This window comes from Mixophyes fleayi, chromosome 1 (genome assembly GCF_038048845.1).
Source record: "Mixophyes fleayi isolate aMixFle1 chromosome 1, aMixFle1.hap1, whole genome shotgun sequence".
Lineage (NCBI taxonomy): Eukaryota > Metazoa > Chordata > Amphibia > Anura > Limnodynastidae > Mixophyes > Mixophyes fleayi.
In genome coordinates this window covers 339591183-339611313 of record NC_134402.1, presented here as the reverse complement: position 1 = coordinate 339611313, position 20131 = coordinate 339591183, and the positions used below count along the sequence as shown (strand labels likewise).

General features: G+C 44.0%; 1 protein-coding gene across 2 annotated transcripts in view; it reads right to left on the bottom strand.

Moving 5' to 3' along the window:
• The window catches only part of PI4KA (phosphatidylinositol 4-kinase alpha), a 119171-nt gene that overhangs the window by 69941 nt on the left and 29099 nt on the right, over window positions 1-20131 (bottom strand). For both annotated transcript variants that reach the window (XM_075216171.1, XM_075216180.1), the window contains exons 11-18: window positions 19097-19288; window positions 18021-18121; window positions 17754-17883; window positions 13291-13420; window positions 12466-12561; window positions 11783-11966; window positions 4987-5090; window positions 3548-3716 (exon numbers count right to left, since the gene is read on the bottom strand). In XM_075216171.1, the coding sequence (XP_075072272.1) occupies window positions 3548-3716; window positions 4987-5090; window positions 11783-11966; window positions 12466-12561; window positions 13291-13420; window positions 17754-17883; window positions 18021-18121; window positions 19097-19288 (1106 nt within the window). The remainder of the gene's footprint in view (window positions 1-3547; window positions 3717-4986; window positions 5091-11782; window positions 11967-12465; window positions 12562-13290; window positions 13421-17753; window positions 17884-18020; window positions 18122-19096; window positions 19289-20131) is intronic.

The window sequence follows — 20131 nt, the reverse complement described above, 5'->3', positions numbered from 1 at the left end:
AAGTTACAGTGGAAATGCAGAGTAAGGCTGAATAGCGCATTTTACATCAATGCTGTAATCTTAGATGTTCACTTTTGTAGAATTAGCTTTACATTACATGTATCATCCACTAACATACATGTCACTGTTGCAGGAACTTATCAGAACTGAATAGATTTGACATACGGTGGTAACCACAAGAACGGTTTGTCTGTCTTTGCCCAGTGGATGAAGATTTTACAACTAAGAACAATAGTATGAACTTGGTGTCAAATGTGAGACTTCTACATATATTCTTGTGAAGGCTAAACTATTAGTTTCCTTATTGGATCACCCATTTTGGGTTTAGTGGTCCCTTTACATATGGTGAAAGCAGCAGAAAGGTACTATAACACATGGCAACCAGAAATCTGTCTAGTGTAAGTAAAAGTATCGACAAATACATAACAATTCCCATACATTCAAGGATGCCAAGTTATTTCTATCACCACTGTGTGGGAAGTTTGAATACCTATATTTACACATCTCCATTCTTTGTATGCTCAATAAAAAAAGAGAATGTTTACATTAACATTAAACCCATTTTTAGATTCCATTTTTTGGGGACAATGCTACCATGGGGTATAGAGGCTGCTGTTGGAGCTGGGCACTTAGACATTAATCTGCACAGATTCAAAAGCTCCTCACATCTATAATCCCACATCAATGGCTATTAAGTAACAAAGCACTACAGGATGGGGTAAAAGAGATCCACTAAAAGTATAACTCGCTCTACACAAACATAACATTAAGAGCAATAAGGGTAAAGCATGGGAAAGCCTCTTTTCTCTTTAATTCTGTTCAGGGGATACTGCTACCATGGAAACATTCCAAAGCTGCCCTTAAAATAGGGGATGCTCAGACATAGCTGTGCACAAAACGTTTCATCCAAAGCTATGCATAAACATTAAAACAATAAAACCTGGTAAAGAAATGAATTAGGTGGCTTCCCGACACAGTTACTTGGCTGAGGACCCACGTTGTGCCACGCAGGAAGCACGCAATGATTTCATAGACCGTTGGAGATATTTTCTGGGACCTGAGCTGATGTAAGCCTGATGAATAACCACCCTAATCCACCTGGCAATAGTTTGCTTTGGCACTGGAAAAACTATTCTGCGTTATAAAGAATTAAAAGAGTACACATCCCCTGCAAATACGCAGCTCCATTCCGAATGTTTTTCAAAGATCTGACCATATCCAAAAAATGAATAGCCTCATGCTATGCTATATTTATATATAGGTAATTAGACCAAACGGCGCTTAGTGAATATCACCAACAAAGTGCTTAAAGTGCTCAATAGCAAACAAACAAAGATAATCACATACAGTTTACATAAGTAAAAACAGCTTATCTGAAGTGCATCTCCGGTATCCCCAAAGAACTTCCTTATATAGGGGACAGAATCCACAGCAATCCAGAGACACCTCCTTCACCTTAACGCATTTCGTCTAGAAGACTTCATTTACCTTTTGATAAAGTCTTCTAGACGAAACGCGTTAAGGTGAAGGAGGTGTCTCTGGATTGCTGTGGATTCTGTCCCCTATATAAGGAAGTTCTTTGGGGATACCGGAGATGCAGTTCATATAAGCTGTTTTTACTTATGTTTGATGTACGGGCATTTGCTTACTCTTGCATTTGGATATGTAATAAAACCTTTTAATTAATTCTGGACATATTACACTATGTTATCCTTTCGTCTCTGAGCTCTAGTGTGAATCGGGTCTCTAATGAAGAGGAGCTGCAATTATAACAGATAAGCTTGAATTTTTTACTACTTGGTACGCGGCCACAACACACTTGAATATATGTGTGTACGCGGCCACAACACACTTGATTATATGTGTTATTTATAATGTGGTATCACACTATGTTTGGCGCTTCTCTCCATATATATATATATATATATATATATATATATATATATATATATATATATATATTATCACCAGATCAGTGCTCAAGTCAATTACTCTCTGCAGCACAAAGACAAACAGAACACTGATCAATGTACATCCTGCTCCAACAAACAGCTTACCTATTCTGCTACTACAGGACTTTGCACTGTACCACTCTACTGTGGGTGGTGACCTTGAAATACTTGCTACATGAAAGGTCGCAAACATAACCATCAGACTCATTATTCCATAAAGTACAGTTTACAGTCATAATCGCATGCTATTGCTGGTAAGCGTTATATTCATACATTTATTTATATTGTCAATCAGTTAGTATAAAGCAAGACATACCTCCTTAATTTACACTATAAAGCCTTCTACCCAGCAGTGAAAGTCTCATTAAAACATTATAACTAATTTGTGCATATGAATGCAAAGTTTTAAACTGGCAGATAATGAGTTACAAAAAGAGTAAAGTATGGGATATGATGCCATCAATCAATGCACTTTTCATCCTTATCTAGAAAAGGCCCTGGTACATTACATCATACTACTTTTCAGCTCACAATCAGCATTACTTTATACTTATAAAAAAACTCATGCCTTCCTAAAACCACAGTATGTGACAGGAATAACAGCCTGCATAAAAGTCCTGTGAGGTCTCTTCTGCCACTTTCTTCTGCAAAGTGGAATCTATATATTGCAAGCAGGTCTCTTTTAATGCTTTCTTTGCTAACACACAGTTGTTTTATTGTGTTTGTTCTCAATTGTAATGTACTGCAGGGCTTCTCAGCGCTATATAAATACATGTTGATATTATTATAGACATCACTCAAATGTTTTACTTTGCCACTCAATATAATACTGAGAAAACATACAAGTCTTGTGTCTTTATATATTACATCATATACTAATTTGTTATATTCTAAGTTTGAACATAGTCCATTATATAGTATATAAAATACCATGGGGCATATTCAATTGTTTGAATATCCCACGGCGTTAAAAGTATTACCGTGATAACGGTAATACTAAACCGGATTTCAGCTCGCAGCTCAGAGCCGCGAGTTGAAATCCAGCGTGAAAGGTACCGTAATAACGGTATTTACGCGCACTGTTACCGTAATGACGGTAATAGTGCGCGCCGCGTTACTTTGGCCAGTAACGCCAACAACTGAATATGCCCCCATGTGCACCCTTGTCTGGTCCTGGAATATGGTGCATTTCGTTACTCTTCATTCATTTTAATAAACTATGCAATTCTGTGCACGTGTGTACTGTTCTGTCTTAATGCTTTCTAATGAGACCCAATAGTGGGAAGATTGAGCCTATTTGGTTGTATCCTCTGCTTGACATTGGTCTTAATCATCACCACACATTATTATGGTGCTACCAGGCAGCTATTTATAAACGCAGTCTATTGTAGGAACGACGTTACAGATTCAACGTGTAGCAATGTTGAGTTTGTCCATTTTAGCCCAATAAATATTTAGCCTAAATATTTAGCCAAAATCTTTACTAAGACCTAATTGTTGGTTGTAAAAAGATTAACTATGCATTCTTACTTGAGCTCTTGATAATGAATGGAAATTTCACGTTGTTCCATGCAGCCCTTGGGCCACTGCCTCACCTTCAGTGCTGGGCCTTTCTCACTGGCTCGCTCACTGGCTCGCTTCCCTTCCAGACCCAACTGCACAAACAGCTCCAGCAGGTTCATCAGAAGCTCATCCACCAACTGCTCTCCCTGGATGTTGGCTGCAATATTAGCCAGTGCATTTATGACAGCCAAGGAACAGTGTCTAACAAGAGAGTAAGGTGAAGTGACTGATCAACTGGTATTACTTATATGTATAAAGATATAAATAGATAGATGGATAGATATACATTGTATATATTTTACAAATTGGGAATGCATGAAAAATGCATAAATAAAATATCAACTTTAGTCTTTAGAAATTTTTTTTCCATAAGCTAACCTTGACTAGATTAAATATAATGAATGGAAAAACCATTGTGGGTAACTAGACTGATATGGTAATAGAGGTGAGATGAGAATGTGTGTGGAAGAAGGATGTGCTTATTACGTACACAAGGTCAGTGTGGACATATTAATATGTTAAGTTTCAGGAGGCTGCAAGAATCAGCTTACAACAATATGATTTCAATGGTGTGAAGTTTGTTTTTGAAGAGAAGTAAATCTATAATATTACATTTACTTTATATTTATGAAGCTTAATCTGCAATTCAGGAATCATTCCTCTGGAAGTCTAATTGTGATAGTCTGTCTGATTTCTGTCTGTTCTCTATGGGGCGTATTCAATTGTTCCTCCGGCCGGCGGAAAAAACGAGCGCGTTAAAACTATTACCGTTTATACGGTAATTACTCGCTGAATTTCAGCTCGCAGCTCCCCGAGTTGCGAGCTGAAATTCAGCGAGTAAATTACCGTATGAACGGTATTTACGCGCAATATTACCGTATAAACGGTAATAGTTTTAACGCGCTCGTTTTTCCGGCGGCCGGAGGAACAATTGAATACGCCCCTATGTGTGATACAGGGTATTTTTTATTCCCAGTCTGATTTGTCAGTCAGGTGTGGCTTTTAATTAAAATGTAATAGTTATTTTTATTTTGTTGTAAAAGACTAACACTGCACACTACTCAATTTTGGGTAGTTCTCTCGAACTCCGGTGAGTCCAGACCACTCTCCCACGTCCATCTCATGTCCTAGTAAAATGGGCAAGGGTGAGGGGCCTCAATTACACCAATGGCAGCATTTTGGTCCTACACCCCAGGACATGATGTCGCTACTTTGCACAGGGGGAAGAGTGTTGAAGGGAGCAACACGAACTGACGCATCACACCTCCACCGCAGAGGTCACCCAACCTCCCCTCCAGGAGTTACAGAAAGTAGGCAGGTATGTCATAACTAATTGCAGAAATCTATGGGACAGTAGACTAACCATAAAGAATGTTTATTTACATTTGTTTTCTACTTTTACCTTCTTGTAGCACATGTGCTGCATGTCAACCGGATAACATACAGTGTCAAGTACTTAAGTGTGACTTACCTATACCCATGATCTTTGTAATCCTTGGTGGCAGAGTACACAACTGAGCTGGCCTTCACACTGATCTGCTGGAATAAGTTCCACACCTCCTGGTATATGTATTGCTGGGGAGAACAGCACAAATTGTTTAAAACAGCACAATAAAAAGCCCAAACAGTCACTTAATGAATAATGGGGCGGCTGTTACAAATGCACCACAAACTACATATAATTACACGAAAGAAGTGATGAGTGCATTCACTTACAACACAAACAAATATATGACAATAACAAATAAAGAGCTATTTCAAAGACCAAAAACATACATAAAAATATTAATGTCACCATAAGGATGAGGAAAAAAGTAACAAATAATATTTCAATGAAAAGAGATTAAATTTGTGTATTGTTTGGGGACCTTAAAATGTGAAAACAGTGATCACATGAAATATGTGTTATTTTGCATCACTTATAACACAAGTATAGATTATTCCTCTTACAAGTATTATTAATGGTTAGAATTGGTAATGATTAAAACAAATGTAATAAAGTGTAAACTTAAAATAAGATACATATGACCAAACATAGATTTTTGAATAAAATGCTGATAGTTAACTCAAATAAAACCAAATAACTAGTTTACCAAATAAATGAACACAATAGTGTTTAGTACACTTTAGACCGATGGTGGCCAGCCTGTTGCTCTCCCATCTTCCTCTGCAGGATACAGCAGTGCAGGTAGGTAGACCTGTGAGGATGGTCTGAGCGGCATGTGGGGGAGATTCAGAATACCTATAGAATTTGAGGGTTTTGTGAGAATTTTAGAGTAAATGGGGCTCTGAGTGCATTTTGTGTCAAGTAGGGGAGTGAGTGTACATGGGGCTATTTTGTAGCAAGTGGGAGGTCTGAGAGGCATGTGGTGGAATTTTGGAACAGATGAGGGGCATGTAAAGAGATTTTTGGGATTAGTGATGTGGAGGTCGTATTCTGGCTGTTTAAGTCTTGAAATCGAGGGTAACGTGCAGCCCTTTTAAGGGTTGGAGAGGCGCACATGCATCCCTTGGAGTTTATCGGGTTAGTCATCACTGCTTTCATGATATGATGTATTAAAAAGTCACAAATATGCTTCACATCCTCTCACTATATGCACTGGCTTCTGCAGTTAGTGGGAAGAGGTGAAGAAAGTCCTCTCAAACACAGATTAATAGAGCTCTGCTATTCAGCTTTATTCAAGAGGACTGGATAAACAGGCACTCTCTGCACTGAGATTTGGCTCATGGCTTCAGGTAAAAGGAGGGAATCCCCCGGTTCCCCAAACTGGCTATATGAGGACAGGTGAGGGAATAACAAAAAAGGCTGGATACCCACAACAGAACACATCCCTTTAAAATACTGTGAAGGAGCGACTGCTCCTAAACATGCCACCAGCGATGAGATCATCGTGGTGCAGTGTGAACTGGCGAGTCTTTAAACGTAGACTGCACATGGCCGATTGGCACGTGCGCAGTAGCCAATTACATGATGCTATCTGTGTTTTCAGACACAGACTGTACCTGCGCTGTATTACCGACACGCAACAATAGTACATGGCTGTATACAAGATATCACAGATCTACAAAGCTGTACAAATCCATCCCCCTTCAGAAACGTGGCTTTTGTTGTAGAAATTGGAGCTGCTTAGGTCAATTGCTTAATAAACATGTCTTAAGATATACTGAGACTTGCCTACCTTTGGGGGATGAACTGGAAATACACACACATTTTGATATTGCTTTCTTGCTAGTTGGACATTCAAGCAGACACACACACACAGGATCTTTGTCCCTATTTCAACACAGGAAAGCGTAAAGTATATGGGCCCATTTGGGCTGTTTTAATAAGTGATCATGTGGGAAAATATACTGGTTAAATATGTTTATAATGCACAGTGTTTAGACCCAGTGTTTAAGTTAAATAAGATTAGTTAGTTTAAGTCAGTGGTTCCCAAAGTGTGCGCCACGGCTCCCAGTGGTGCAGCGGCGCTGTCACAGGGGTGCCGCGGGCCAGCCAGAGAAAAAACAACAAAACAAAAACTTACAAATCCGCCAGGCGCCGGGACCCAGCATCCTCCTCTGTCATGCAGCTTGTCAACTTACAAATCCGCACGGCTCCGGGCCCCATCATCCTCCTCTCTCATGCTGAGAGAGGAGAATGCTGGGTCCCGGCGCCCGGCGCCGTGCGGATTTGTAAGTTGACAAGCTGCATGACAGAGGAGGATGCTGGGTCCCGGCGCCTGGCGGATTTGTAAGTTTTTGTTTTGTTGTTTTTTATCTGGCTGGCCCGCGGCACCCGTGGCAGAGGGCAGAGGAGGGGGACAGCGTGGCAGAGGAGGCGGGCAGCGTGGCAGAGGAGGCGGGCAGCGTGGCAGAGGAGGCGGGCAGCGTGGCAGAGGAGGCGGGCAGCGTGGCAGAGGAGGCGGGCAGCGTGGCAGAGGAGGCGGGCAGCGTGGCAGAGGAGGCGGGCAGCGTGGCAGAGGAGGCGGGCAGCGTGGCAGAGGGCAGAGGAGGCGGACAGCGTGGCAGAGGGCAGAGGAGGCGGACAGCGTGGCAGAGGAGGGGGACAGCGTGGCAGAGGAGGGGGACAGCGTGGCAGAGGAGGGGGACAGCGTGGCAGAGGAGGGGGACAGCGTGGCAGAGGAGGGGGACAGCGTGGCAGAGGAGGGGGACAGCGTGGCAGAGGAGGGGGACAGCGTGGCAGAGGAGGGGGACAGCGTGGCAGAGGAGGGGGACAGCGTGGCAGAGGAGGGGGACAGCGTGGCAGAGGGCAGAGGAGGCGGGCAGCGTGGCAGAGGGCAGAGGAGGCGGGCAGCGTGGCAGAGGGCAGAGGAGGGGGACAGCGCGGCAGAGGAGGGGGACAGCGCGGCAGAGGAGGGGGACAGCGCGGCAGAGGAGGGGGACAGCGCGGCAGAGGAGGGGGACAGCGCGGCAGAGGAGGGGGACAGCGCGGCAGAGGAGGGGGACAGCGCGGCAGAGGAGGGGGACAGCGCGGCAGAGGAGGGGGACAGCGCGGCAGAGGAGGGGGACAGCGCGGCAGAGGAGGGGGACAGCGCGGCAGAGGAGGGGGACAGCGCGGCAGAGGAGGGGGACAGCGCGGCAGAGGAGGGGGACAGCGTGGCAGAGGAGGGGGACAGCGTGGCAGAGGGAAGAGGAGGCCGGCAGCGTGGCAGAGGGAAGAGGAGGCCGGCAGCGTGGCAGAGGAGGCGGGCAGCGTGGCAGAGGGCAGAGGAGGGGGACAGCGTGGCAGAGGAGGGGGACAGCGTGGCAGAGGAGGGGGACAGCGTGGCAGAGGAGGGGGACAGCGTGGCAGAGGAGGGGGACAGCGTGGCAGAGGAGGGGGACAGCGTGGCAGAGGAGGGGGACAGCGTGGCAGAGGAGGGGGACAGCGTGGCAGAGGAGGGGGACAGCGTGGCAGAGGAGGGGGACAGCGTGGCAGAGGAGGGGGACAGCGTGGCAGAGGGAAGAGGAGGCCGGCAGCGTGGCAGAGGGAAGAGGAGGCCGGCAGCGTGGCAGAGGGAAGAGGAGGCCGGCAGCGTGGCAGAGGGAAGAGGAGGCCGGCAGCGTGGCAGAGGGAAGAGGAGGGCAGCGTGGCAGAGGAGGAGGGCAGCGTGGCAGAGGAGGAGGGCAGCATGGCAGAGGAGGAGGAGACGGGCAGCGTGGCAGAGGAGGCGGGCAGCGTGGCAGAGGAGGCGGGCAGCGTGGCAGAGGAGGCGGGCAGCGTGGCAGAGGAGGCGGGCAACGTGGCAGAGGAGGCGGGCAACGTGGCAGACGGGACAGCGTGAGAAAGGGCAGAGTGTCTGGATGCAGGGGGGGGGCAGAGTGTCTGGATGCAGGGGGGGGGGCAGAGTGTCTGGATGCAGGGGGGGGGCAGAGTGTCTGGATGCAGGGGGGGGGGGCAGAGTGTCTGGATGCAGGGGGGGGGGCAGAGTGTCTGGATGCAGGGGGGGGGGGGCAGAGTGTCTGGATGCAGGGGGGGGGGGCAGAGTGTCTGGATGCAGGGGGGGGGGGGCAGAGTGTCTGGATGCAGGGGGGGGGGGGCAGAGTGTCTGGATGCAGGGGGGGGCAGAGTGTCTGGATGCAGGGGGGGGGGCAGAGTGTCTGGATGCAGGGGGGGGGGCAGAGTGTCTGGATGCAGGGGGGGGGGGCAGAGTGTCTGGATGCAGGGGGGGGGGCAGAGTGTCTGGATGCAGGGGGGGGCAGAGTGTCTGGATGCAGGGGGGGGCAGAGTGTCTGGATGCAGGGGGGGCCAGAGTGTCTGGATGCAGAGGGGCCAGAGTGTCTGGATGCAGAGGGGCCAGAGTGTCTGGATGCAGAGGGGCCAGAGTGTCTGGATGCAGAGGGGGCATTTTTGCATACAACTAAATAAGTATTTCTGTCCTGACCTAAATACTTATTACATTTTTTTGACCCAACTACTTCTAAAACAAGACTGCTCAGTAATTATTTTGGAGGGGTGCCTTGAAAAAATTATGGAGACTCTAAGGGTGCCGCGAACTGCAAAAATTTGGGAACCACTGGTTTAACTGTTTGGAAATATTCTGACTTGGAAGATTAAAATGGTTGTTTTAAAAAGTGAAGATTGTTAATTAGAAAGTGATCTTTACATTGTGTGTAGGGGATTGGATAGTGAGAAATTGATTCTTAAATAGTAAGTAATAAGGTTGTATAAGAAGTGACTTGGGAAGGATAGTTTAATATACTTAGATGGGATTGTTATAGATAGTGAAACCGTAGTATTGCAGGATTAAGTGTTACATGGCACAGGTTAAGTTCAGTCAGTATATGTGGAGTTTGAATGGAGTAAGCGAGTTTTGCATAGATTGTTTGTTAAAGAATATTACTTATATTTTGACTTAGATGGGATTGGATTATAAAGTGATATAGTTGAGATAAAGGAGTTTTGTACTGCATGAATATTGTGGATTGTGAAATTTAGTTTAGTGCTGGTTAGATTGAGTGGACAAAATGGCTCCTGTGTGAGCCATGTGGGTTATGCGGTCTGGACTCCATTTTGGTTTGTAATGCCTTCATCTACCATTTGATTTATCTTCTCGTGCACATACTGTCTTACAATTAACACAGACACACACACTGAAATCGGATATAGCTTATATGCACATATAGAACTACCATGTTAAATTCGTAACAGATAACAAAAGTCACATTTATTCACAGATAAAACAGCTGAAGTAGGCAATGCATTGTATTTGATGTAAAATGTATTATGCTTTCTATACTGTGTTATTATTATAGGTGTAAAGACTGTTATTGAAAATATTATTAACAAGAATACATATTATTAATGAGACTTTGTTGAAATCATTTCTTGATATGATATGCATTATTCCCTGTATTATAATGTGGTAATCAGAGTAAATAGACATTGAAACGGAATTTTCTTTCTAAGAATTGGGTTTAAACTAGATATTACTCTTTGTGAGTGATCATGAGGTAGTTATTAAATAGCCATTACGATATTAACATTAATAGTATATTTGCCTCATCACTGAGCCTCCTGATAACAGAGAGCAATAGCAGACTCTCAAGAGAAACAGCACCCGCTTTAGGGTCAAAATAGCTACCCTTTTACAAACAATATTTAAAAATGACAGAATAAGAAGGAAATATGCGCAGAATATCCACTCACTCATATAGGAGTCTTTAAAGTAAAATAAGCAATGTATTAATACTGAACGAAAAACATATTAAAGACGTATTAATATCTAGGTAAATAACTTAGCTGGACAGACTAAGTTCTTAATTTTATTTAATGAATTTAGATTTTACTCTACAAAATACTCTATACATTAAACCTGTTTCACCAAAACTTCTGACTTTATAGTAAATACTCTAAATCGGTTCCCTTGTATTTCCAAACTACACAGTATTTTATATCCAGAGATTTTGTATGATATTGTGTTCTATAAAAAGAAAATTACAGTTAAGGATGATATTTTTCCCTTGTATACAATAATTTTTTCTACTTAGAATTTTTACTCGGTGCAATTTCTCGTTTCTTTCCAAACTGAATGTTATCCTCTATGCTGCATATTTCACTGCGGTCCACGTGGACAGCACTTGCAGCACAGCAGGGATCACTGCGGTCCACGTGGACAGCACTTGCAGCACAGCAGGGATCACTGCGGTCCACGTGGACAGCACTTGCAGCACAGCAGGGATCACTGCGGTCCACGTGGACAGCACTTGCAGCACAGCAGGGATCACTGCGGTCCACGTGGACAGCACTTGCAGCACAGCAGGGATCACTGCGGTCCACGTGGACAGCACTTGCAGCACAGCAGGGATCACTGCGGTCCACGTGGACAGCACTTGCAGCACAGCAGGGATCACTGCGGTCCACGTGGACAGCACTTGCAGCACAGCAGGGATCACTGCGGTCCACGTGGACAGCACTTGCAGCACAGCAGGGATCACTGCGGTCCACGTGGACAGCACTTGCAGCACAGCAGGGATCACTGCGGTCCACGTGGACAGCACTTGCAGCACAGCAGGGATCACTGCGGTCCACGTGGACAGCACTTGCAGCACAGCAGGGATCACTGCGGTCCACGTGGACAGCACTTGCAGCACAGCAGGGATTAACAGAACTCTAGCTCTAATCAGTCCTGTCACACCAGTGCTTGTCTCTGATTGTATTTAGTTTGGAACAGAATGAGAGAAACTGCTCCTCTGGACAGTCCCTCACTGTGCGGAAGTTAGCGACTAAATTAGACGTTACTGATCTGTGGAATTTGTTCTCTGAGGCTATTCATTCATCTTACATTGCCAGTTATCACCATGCACCCCAGCTGGTCTACAATGAGCACATCTAGCTGGGATGGCGGCTGGCAGAACTTCTGTTGCAGTATCTGTAGAATTGGCTCCATCACTTTCGGTGTATCCCTCAGGGCCACCGCAATATGCCCCAAAGCACGGATTGTGTGATCAGGGATCAAATGTGCATCCCTGAAATATAAATAACAGACACCTCATTAAATGATATTGTAATGTAGCAACATGTCTAATAAAATGACTTTCAAACATGTACAGACTTACTAAAAACTTAAAGGAATTATTCATTTATCCACAACCATTCTTTTTTTATGCCCCCGACCGTAATCCGCAGCTGGATCTTACTGTTAATTGGATGGCAATTATTCTCGCTCAGAAGGAATTAATCTGTTCAGTAATAATCAATAGAGCTGAACTGTCTATACATTTCAACTAGGGTCCCGATGACTCCCAAGTGGAGGGATAACACACTATTTGAAACATAAGGGAGCAGGACATAAAAGGTATCAAAACCTGTAGTGTGTGGTTTTCGATTAAAGAAACAATACATTGCAAACAGAGTACGCTTGTAACAGATAATATAATGTCTACGTTACTCCCCATGTAATTTTCTCCTGACATAATTCAGATTACATGGCTCATCAGAAGGGTTAATAAACAACACACAACATACTTTTCATTCTCCTGCGATATATAAAGGCGATTGGATAAACTGGCAAGGAAAGCTTCTACAATAACTGGATCGATGGTTAATCCTGCCTTTAAACACCTGGGGGAAAAAAGGGATAAAAATAGATATTATAGCAGGCACAACAGCAGTTTTATCTTTGACAAGCTGCTCTGGGGTTTCTGATGGACAGGCGAATCCATAATTTGGAGTCTTTACATCTCTTTTCATCATGCACCATTGCTCAGAGCTGTGAGCACTAGCATTAAACAAGTTAACGGCACATTAGCTCAGTGTTTTGAAGACCACAAGTGCAGTCATTCCTCTATGCAGGAACTACGGAATTACATTTGGCATGTCGCAAGCATGGAAAGTATTACATACTACCTCCACGACATAAATTCGACAATGTGTGGGCCCCGTGGTACTTACAAGAAAGCCATAGTTGGCTCTCCCCCCCACTATTGGATCCTTTTTTTCTCTCTATCTCTACCCCCTTCCCTCATCTCTGATCCCTTTCTCCCTCCCCACTTTACACAGATATAACTCAAAGCTAATGAGGAAACATCCTGCATATTCATATTTTTTCGAAGTATTGTGATGTGTGTATTCTTCTTATTGTTTCCTCACTAAATAAAGAATTAAAAAAAAAACTGTAAAATGATCTAAAAATCTAGTAGAGGAGAGAACAAATTCAACTGAATGCCATTAAGATGCACTGCCTAAAAGTCCATCCTCCTTTTGGATTGGCTTATTTGTATATTATGCATATTGTGGGTGTGTAGCTTGGAAATTTCCCTACAATTTGTTTTGCTTTAGTGACTATGGTACCTGCAGATGTTCTCAATGGCAATGTCCCGTAGCTGTTCGTACATGGAAGGCTGGCTCTTCCTGCCATGTATAACGTTCATTGTGGATTCTGAGTGCTCATTGGTGATGCTGATCTTGATGTCATTGGCACCTGTGAATAAAGTGGGAAAATGTATGCTATGAAAATGTCAAGGACAACTTCAAATTATAACTTCATTGTCTTCCATTTTTTTGTTGTTGTGTTTTTTTAGCAACTGGAAAAGCAGTACAAAGTTTCAGAAGCTTGTACACATTTGTTTTGTAAACCTTAAAACAAAAAAACAAAAGAAAAAAAAACAACACACACACACACAAAAGATTTTTATACTCATCGTCAAATCCATTTTTCTGAGTCCATTTGGGGCACTGCGATACACTGGTCCTGCTGTTACAAATTAGTCTAGCTTCCTCTTTTTATGAGACGGTGTAAACAGCACATCTGTTAACTCTATTTCCTCAGCCTAAGCTGTCAGTTCCACTTGTCAGGAAACTTTAATTCTCTTTGTCCCCCTTATCTTCAGAAGATTCTAATAATGACGATCTCCTCCCAGGGTAGCCCCTGCTCATGCCCATCTCACTAGCTCCATTTCGATACTGGGGAGAAGCCTTTCTCTGGGTCACTGTGGGTATTAGGTAAATAATTTTTTTCTTAAACCTGCACATGTGGCAGTACCCATTGGTTAAGCCTATTCAAGTCTCTGGGATGAGTAACCACGGCTCTTCACTAGGACATCATAATTGGCCACTACTCACCAAGAGGTTGGGCCTAGAGTCTTGGATGTTGTTTCGGTTTCCATGGTTTCTGCACTCCTTTTGGTGGCCAGGCATTCCTTAGGTTACGTTCCTGGGCAGCGGATGCCGGTTCCAAGGATTCTCCGAGGTTATACTGTTTCCTTACTGTACCTTTAGGGGACGAGAGCTCTTTATGCCGGTCAGTGATGCCCAGGTTTCGGTTCTTTTAAGTTGATGAAAGCTGCTTTTATTATATATTCGAAAAAAAAACCTGCATACTGGAAAAGTTCCAATTCTACCCTTCAGCTGGACAGGCAAATCCTTATTTTCCTCGGCCTCAGCACGTTCGTCGCTTGCATGCAGGTTGATATATCCAAATTTGTCTCACAGTGACATGGCCTTTATCTTTTGGGCAGTCTGACTCAGGATGCTCTTGTGTAGGTTGTAAGAAAGAGTTAAGCGATGAGCGTTTTTTGCGACTCCATCAAGGGCTATGGAGGAACCGGTTTGCACTGATGACAGTCAGAGCTGATCTCACTCGGGTGCAAACTCAGACATGGGGTAGGTGTACCTTTCGCCTTCTCAACATTCAACACGCATACCTGCTTCACAGCTAGTAATATCTACTGTTGTGGCTTCCAGGCTGGAGGTCAGTCTAACTCTGCTCTTCTTTCCAATTAGAATGGGGAGTTGATTTACGAGTCTGAGGGAAGAATACTTGTGGAGTAGGAGATTCTTACAGCTCTGGGGACTCTAACAATGTTCACTCCTAACGGTTTACTATCGCAGGACCTACTTCCCACTGGGCAGTATTTTTTTTATTATTTAAAAAACAAAAATAAAAAAAAAAAGAACTTGCTCGTTGCTAGCGAGATGTCGGCCAGCCGGTCGGGAAGGGAGGAGCAGCTGTACTAGCTTCTCTCCTTTTAGCCAGGACAGTGTAAGATTAGACAGAGAGTCCTCCATTGTAAAGGACAGTGGCTGCCATTTTATCTGCTGCAACCCTCGTCGCAGACCGGGTCTGCGGAGTCCTGTGACACCTGCATGGCCGCCGGAGTTGTACTCGCCGTGCAGGAGATCTGTTCTGGTGGCCGTCAGCCGCATTTAACAGACTGCTCTGGTAAAGCTCATTACTACAGGACACGCAGGCTGCTGCCGGAGCTCTACGGGACCAGTGCGATGGCACAGCTGCTCCTATCACCGCTGACCGTGAGGATCTGGCAAGCTACAGGGGAGATGGAAGCCTAACGGCTACTCTCCCACGATCAAGGACCCAAGTTAAAGTGGCCAACAGGCCTTTCACCCATGGGGAGAAGTCCCCTGATCAGTTAAAATGTAAAAATAATACACATAAAATGAAAATTATTAAAATACAAAAATACAGTGCAAGAGCCCTTAGAAAATAAACCCTACTCCATGAGGCACTTTACTAAAACTGAAGATGGCTCTTGTGACAGGATGGGCCGCCTAGGCCAGCCTCTCTGTTGTGTTGCTGGGGACCGGTTGGGCTTGCCTTGCCGCGGTCCCCTTTCTTTATCCCAAATGCGCCCCTCCTATTGCAGTAGGAGGAGCCTGCTGCCACCACTAGACTCCTTCACTGACACCTAGTACCAGTTCTTTCTGGGTAACTCTCGCTGCTAGTGTACCCCCTCGCTGGCCAACTGGACTGGTACCCCTGATCTGTTCCTTTAGATCAGGGTTGCTGTGGATGGTTGCCCCAGGCATATCACACTGGCCAGAGCTGCAAGGTAGCAGGCTGAGCGTTAGTACTGGATGCAGGGTCACAACCTCAGAACAGCCGGTTAACAGATTAGATTTGGTCTAATCTGCAGTCACAGGAATTACAGCAGGGTAAGTATTCGTCAAAGCAGGTTCTTGAAGCAGTGATGTTTTATTAGCTCAAGTAGCCCTTCTAAGAACAGTTAAATCCACTAGTTTAAGGTACTAGAGATCTCCAGAAGTACAGATGATAAAATACATTTCCATGGTCAAACTACTTCGCTTTTTATATAGATTTACACAGATACCCTGGCAGGAGGTAACCCAGCCTCCTGCCAGGGTAAGGGTAATTATTATTGCTGTACCAAACAGCAATAATAATTTTTAAATAATAACCTGCAACAAATAACACTACAGTCTGGCACAGACAACATACAGGGTATAATAGAAACACCTCATCAGAATCCTAGCCACTTTCAGGGACTGCTGTCTATCCATCCAAGATTCTCCATCTCTCTCTTTTGAGGCTACCAGAAAGGCAGTGGTCCTGAGTGACTGTCACTCTGCTTTTGGCGGACACACAGCTCCCCAAGACCTGCAGAGGTAGACCAGGGCAAAGGCAGCACTCCAGGGACCGATTGTTCATTTCCTGTCAGGGGCAGAGATCTGGATCCCTCTCAATCCCTGCCTGATTTCAGCTTTCACTGGCTAGTGAATGCTTCCTTACTGTTCTCTGGAGCACTCTTTTAAAGCTATAAATTACCTTCTCAGAAGTTTCAGAACCTGCCTGATTGGTCCTTTTCTGTGTTTACCTTTTCACAGGTAAACATACAGACAAAAAGATAGCAGAAAAATCACTCTTGATATAATTAGGGATAGGTATTGTTCTGTGGCTATACAACAGAGTTTGTTTAAACAGGAGAGATCCCAATCTAAACACATTACATTTAAATGTACAATGTAGTCCTCTATAATTAAACAAAGAGCTCTATAAGTGGACCTTTTTCCCTATCTTAATACATGAGACTCCCTGGTGTGATTAACATTCATACAGGAATAGTGGACAATAATCCTTTTGCTTAGACTGAAACAATGCACTAGGCTGCAGGTATACACAAGATAGGAAAACCCTGCCGCCAGACATATTGCCACTAAAAAATACAATATATATAAACTTAATATGACTGCCAAATACGGGGAACCAGAGGGCTAGAAAAATTAAATGTTTTTATACACCACAGAATGTGAGAAACGAGGTGCAGACTGGTTGAGGTGATATTAATACCTCGTTTCATCACAGAATTCTATTTCCATACAAAACACATACTTATATAAAAAGATAAGTGCATTTTTGCATTTCTAATTAAAATAAATATCTTCAATAAGTTATTTCTACGTGATCCAGCCACAGCTCCCATGGGAGGGGTATAGTAGGGGAGAAGCTATCCTTCAGTTTAAGATTGAAAGTGCCCTAGCTCCAATTCCACCTACTATGCCAAAAATGTATTGAAGCGTTACTCATTGGCATGTAAGAGAGAAATCCATTTTTCTGAGTCAATTGGGGAACACTGCTCTGCTTGCTCTGGTTGCTTGGTTGTTATGTTATAGGTATGTATTTGTTACGCCTGGTCTTTTGGGCTTTGTTATAAAACAGTGGATGGCTCCAGATGCGAGGGGCATAGTAGGGGAGGAGCTATGCTTCAACAGTTTAAGATTAAGTGCCCTTTTAAAGTGTTCTGTCTTCATGCTACAGACCTTGCTAGAAGATGTCGCAGCTTGTGCATGAAGGTGTCAGGACTACAGTTCAAATGCTGAACTAAGACTCAGGGGCCATCCACTAAACACTAGTAGCAGACTCTGGACAGTTTTGTTTTGTAAGAAACATCCTCTATGTTAAATAGTGTATAAAGTGGTAGAAAATTATGAAAAACATACTTTAACAATAATGATGAGGCTGGTTGGTGTTCATAAGACTGGTTATTAACAGATTTTACCTGTCTGATATTGGCTGTGATATTTATACAGCTTCACCAACACCGGAGAAGGAATTACTAGGAAGTCCCGAAGAGATGGAGTTACAGAGTGAACCACCACAGGGAAGCGCTCACAAAGGCGTCCCAGACCCTGAGAAGAACAGAGACAAAAAGCAGGGTATGGTGTTATCTTATGGTTTGCACCTGAACATCTACAAAGCCCTTGTGGGTGAAAGACCGACTGTAGTGGCAGAAAGGTGTAAACAGCTGACTACTTAGTAGGCTCACCTGTAAGCAGCAGATCAGGAGCGGCATGTGGGCTATGATGACTTTGCTGGATGTCTTGGATTGCAGCTTTTCAGACAGTTTGATGCAGAGGTTCTCTGCACCTATGGTAGAAGCCAAAAATGAGTCTCCACAGTAGAATTATACAATCCAGTGTCTGGGAAGACATTCAGTATTAAAATAACAAATTACCACCCGACTGCTGGCGGAGCTGTGGCCACAGGGGATCAATGCTACACATCTGGTGGACTTGCCCAGTTATCACCCCCTTCTGGGACGCGATCCATGGCTTTATCAACACTCTATTTGAGGCTCCCGTGGCGAAAGACCCCTGGATCTTCCTCCTATGTTATCCCCCCCCAGACCTTGATAAATTGTCTAGAAAACTAATTGCACATATCCTCACAGCCGCTAAATCCCTTATAGCCCTTAATTGGAAACGTACCTCTTCTCCATCTCTCTCTGCCCTTAAAAAGCAAATCTGGCACGTAGCAGCCATGGAAGAAATTACGTACTATTTACATGATAGAGGTTACGCTTTCAACCAAGTGTGGGCTCCTTGGCAGTTCGCAGCACGCTCGTTCCCCTCTGGCCCTTAATGACTCCGTTGTGACCCATGTGCGGCGGGCAGGATTCGGTCCCCGTCCCACCATCCCCTGGCCCTCTAACATTCATAATCTCACCTCCTTTCCGATTACACTCATACATCAACCTTTGTGGTCTTCCCTTTCCCTTCCCTCCTAATTCTCCTTCACCCCTCCCCCTTCCATTCTACTTTTTCCATTGCTGTATCTTACATTTATACAAAAGTATAAAAGGAAAATTTGGTCAATGTATCTCTCATGTTGTCAAAAAAAACAACTTTTTCTTTAGACTACATTACAATGTTAACACCCTTCTATGTATACTTTGTAAACTTTTGACTTCGTATTATATATACCTTTTCCTGTTTGACCATTCAAAATAAAGAATTTAAAAAAAAAAAAAAAATAACAAATTACTTTCTCATTAAAAAAATATTTTAATCCAACAAGAAATGCATATGACCATGACTGTAGTGTAAGTGGTAATCCTTTTACCTTGCTCATCCTTCACTGCCCACACCATGAGGTCCACGCAGGCTGCGTTTGCCTGACACCTCAGCTTCAAAGGGCTAAGTTGACTGTGTAATCTCTCCACATCATGTAGTATCTTCTGCAACTCAGACTGGCTGCTGTTAAACTGTTCAAGTACAAAGTCGTGGATCTCCTTTACAAATGAGGTCTGGAGGTCTAAATAGACAAGGTTGAACAAACATTCGCCATTTTCAGAAGTTTACAAGCAACCATGTAATTTTATAATTGAGAGGACTGACATTAAGGGAAATCTTAATTATGTAGGAAATGTAGCAGATTCAGATTGCAAGCTTTCAAGATTACTAGAGCAAGCTTCAAGGTTTACAATACAAATCTGTTCATTTAACTGACAGAGTTATAAATTATAGCTTAAGTTAGCCACACATGCAAGTTTAATTTGCCAACCTGGTCAACGCTGACCAAATTGGTTGACCATTGTACTGTCTGTCTGCAGTTTCATAAGATTTGAAATAGCAGGGAGGAAGAATCAAGTCAGCTAAAGATAGTAAGCACTTCAAGTGAGGTCTTTAGCCAAACCGGGAGTAAAAAGGGGCACTTTTCTATGTGACTGCACAGATAGCTCAGGTGCACACTGCGACCTGGTCTTGCAGCATGTTGTCTGGCTGGTCAAACTGTAAGACCAACCATTTACATCAACGTGTGTGGCCAGCTTTAAACTCCAACTCCCCCTTAATCTAATTATTAAAGACTAAAACAGAAAGAATTCAAACTGTTATTGAGAAAGAGAGAAACAAGAGAAGAAAAAGATTTTTATACTTGGGATAAATCAGTTTCTCTGATTCCATCTGGGGCTTACTGCTACCATGACTTGGATGAGGGAAGCGAGGAGTTGGCTCTTAACAAGTTAACTTGTTAATTGAGACATGCTAACAAACACCTCCCCTCTGCAACTCCCTGTAGCTTCTCAGTGTAATTCTAAAGCCCCAAGGAAGGGGAGACAAAATACCAACTACAATACAGCCAAAGCTAGCGAAGACT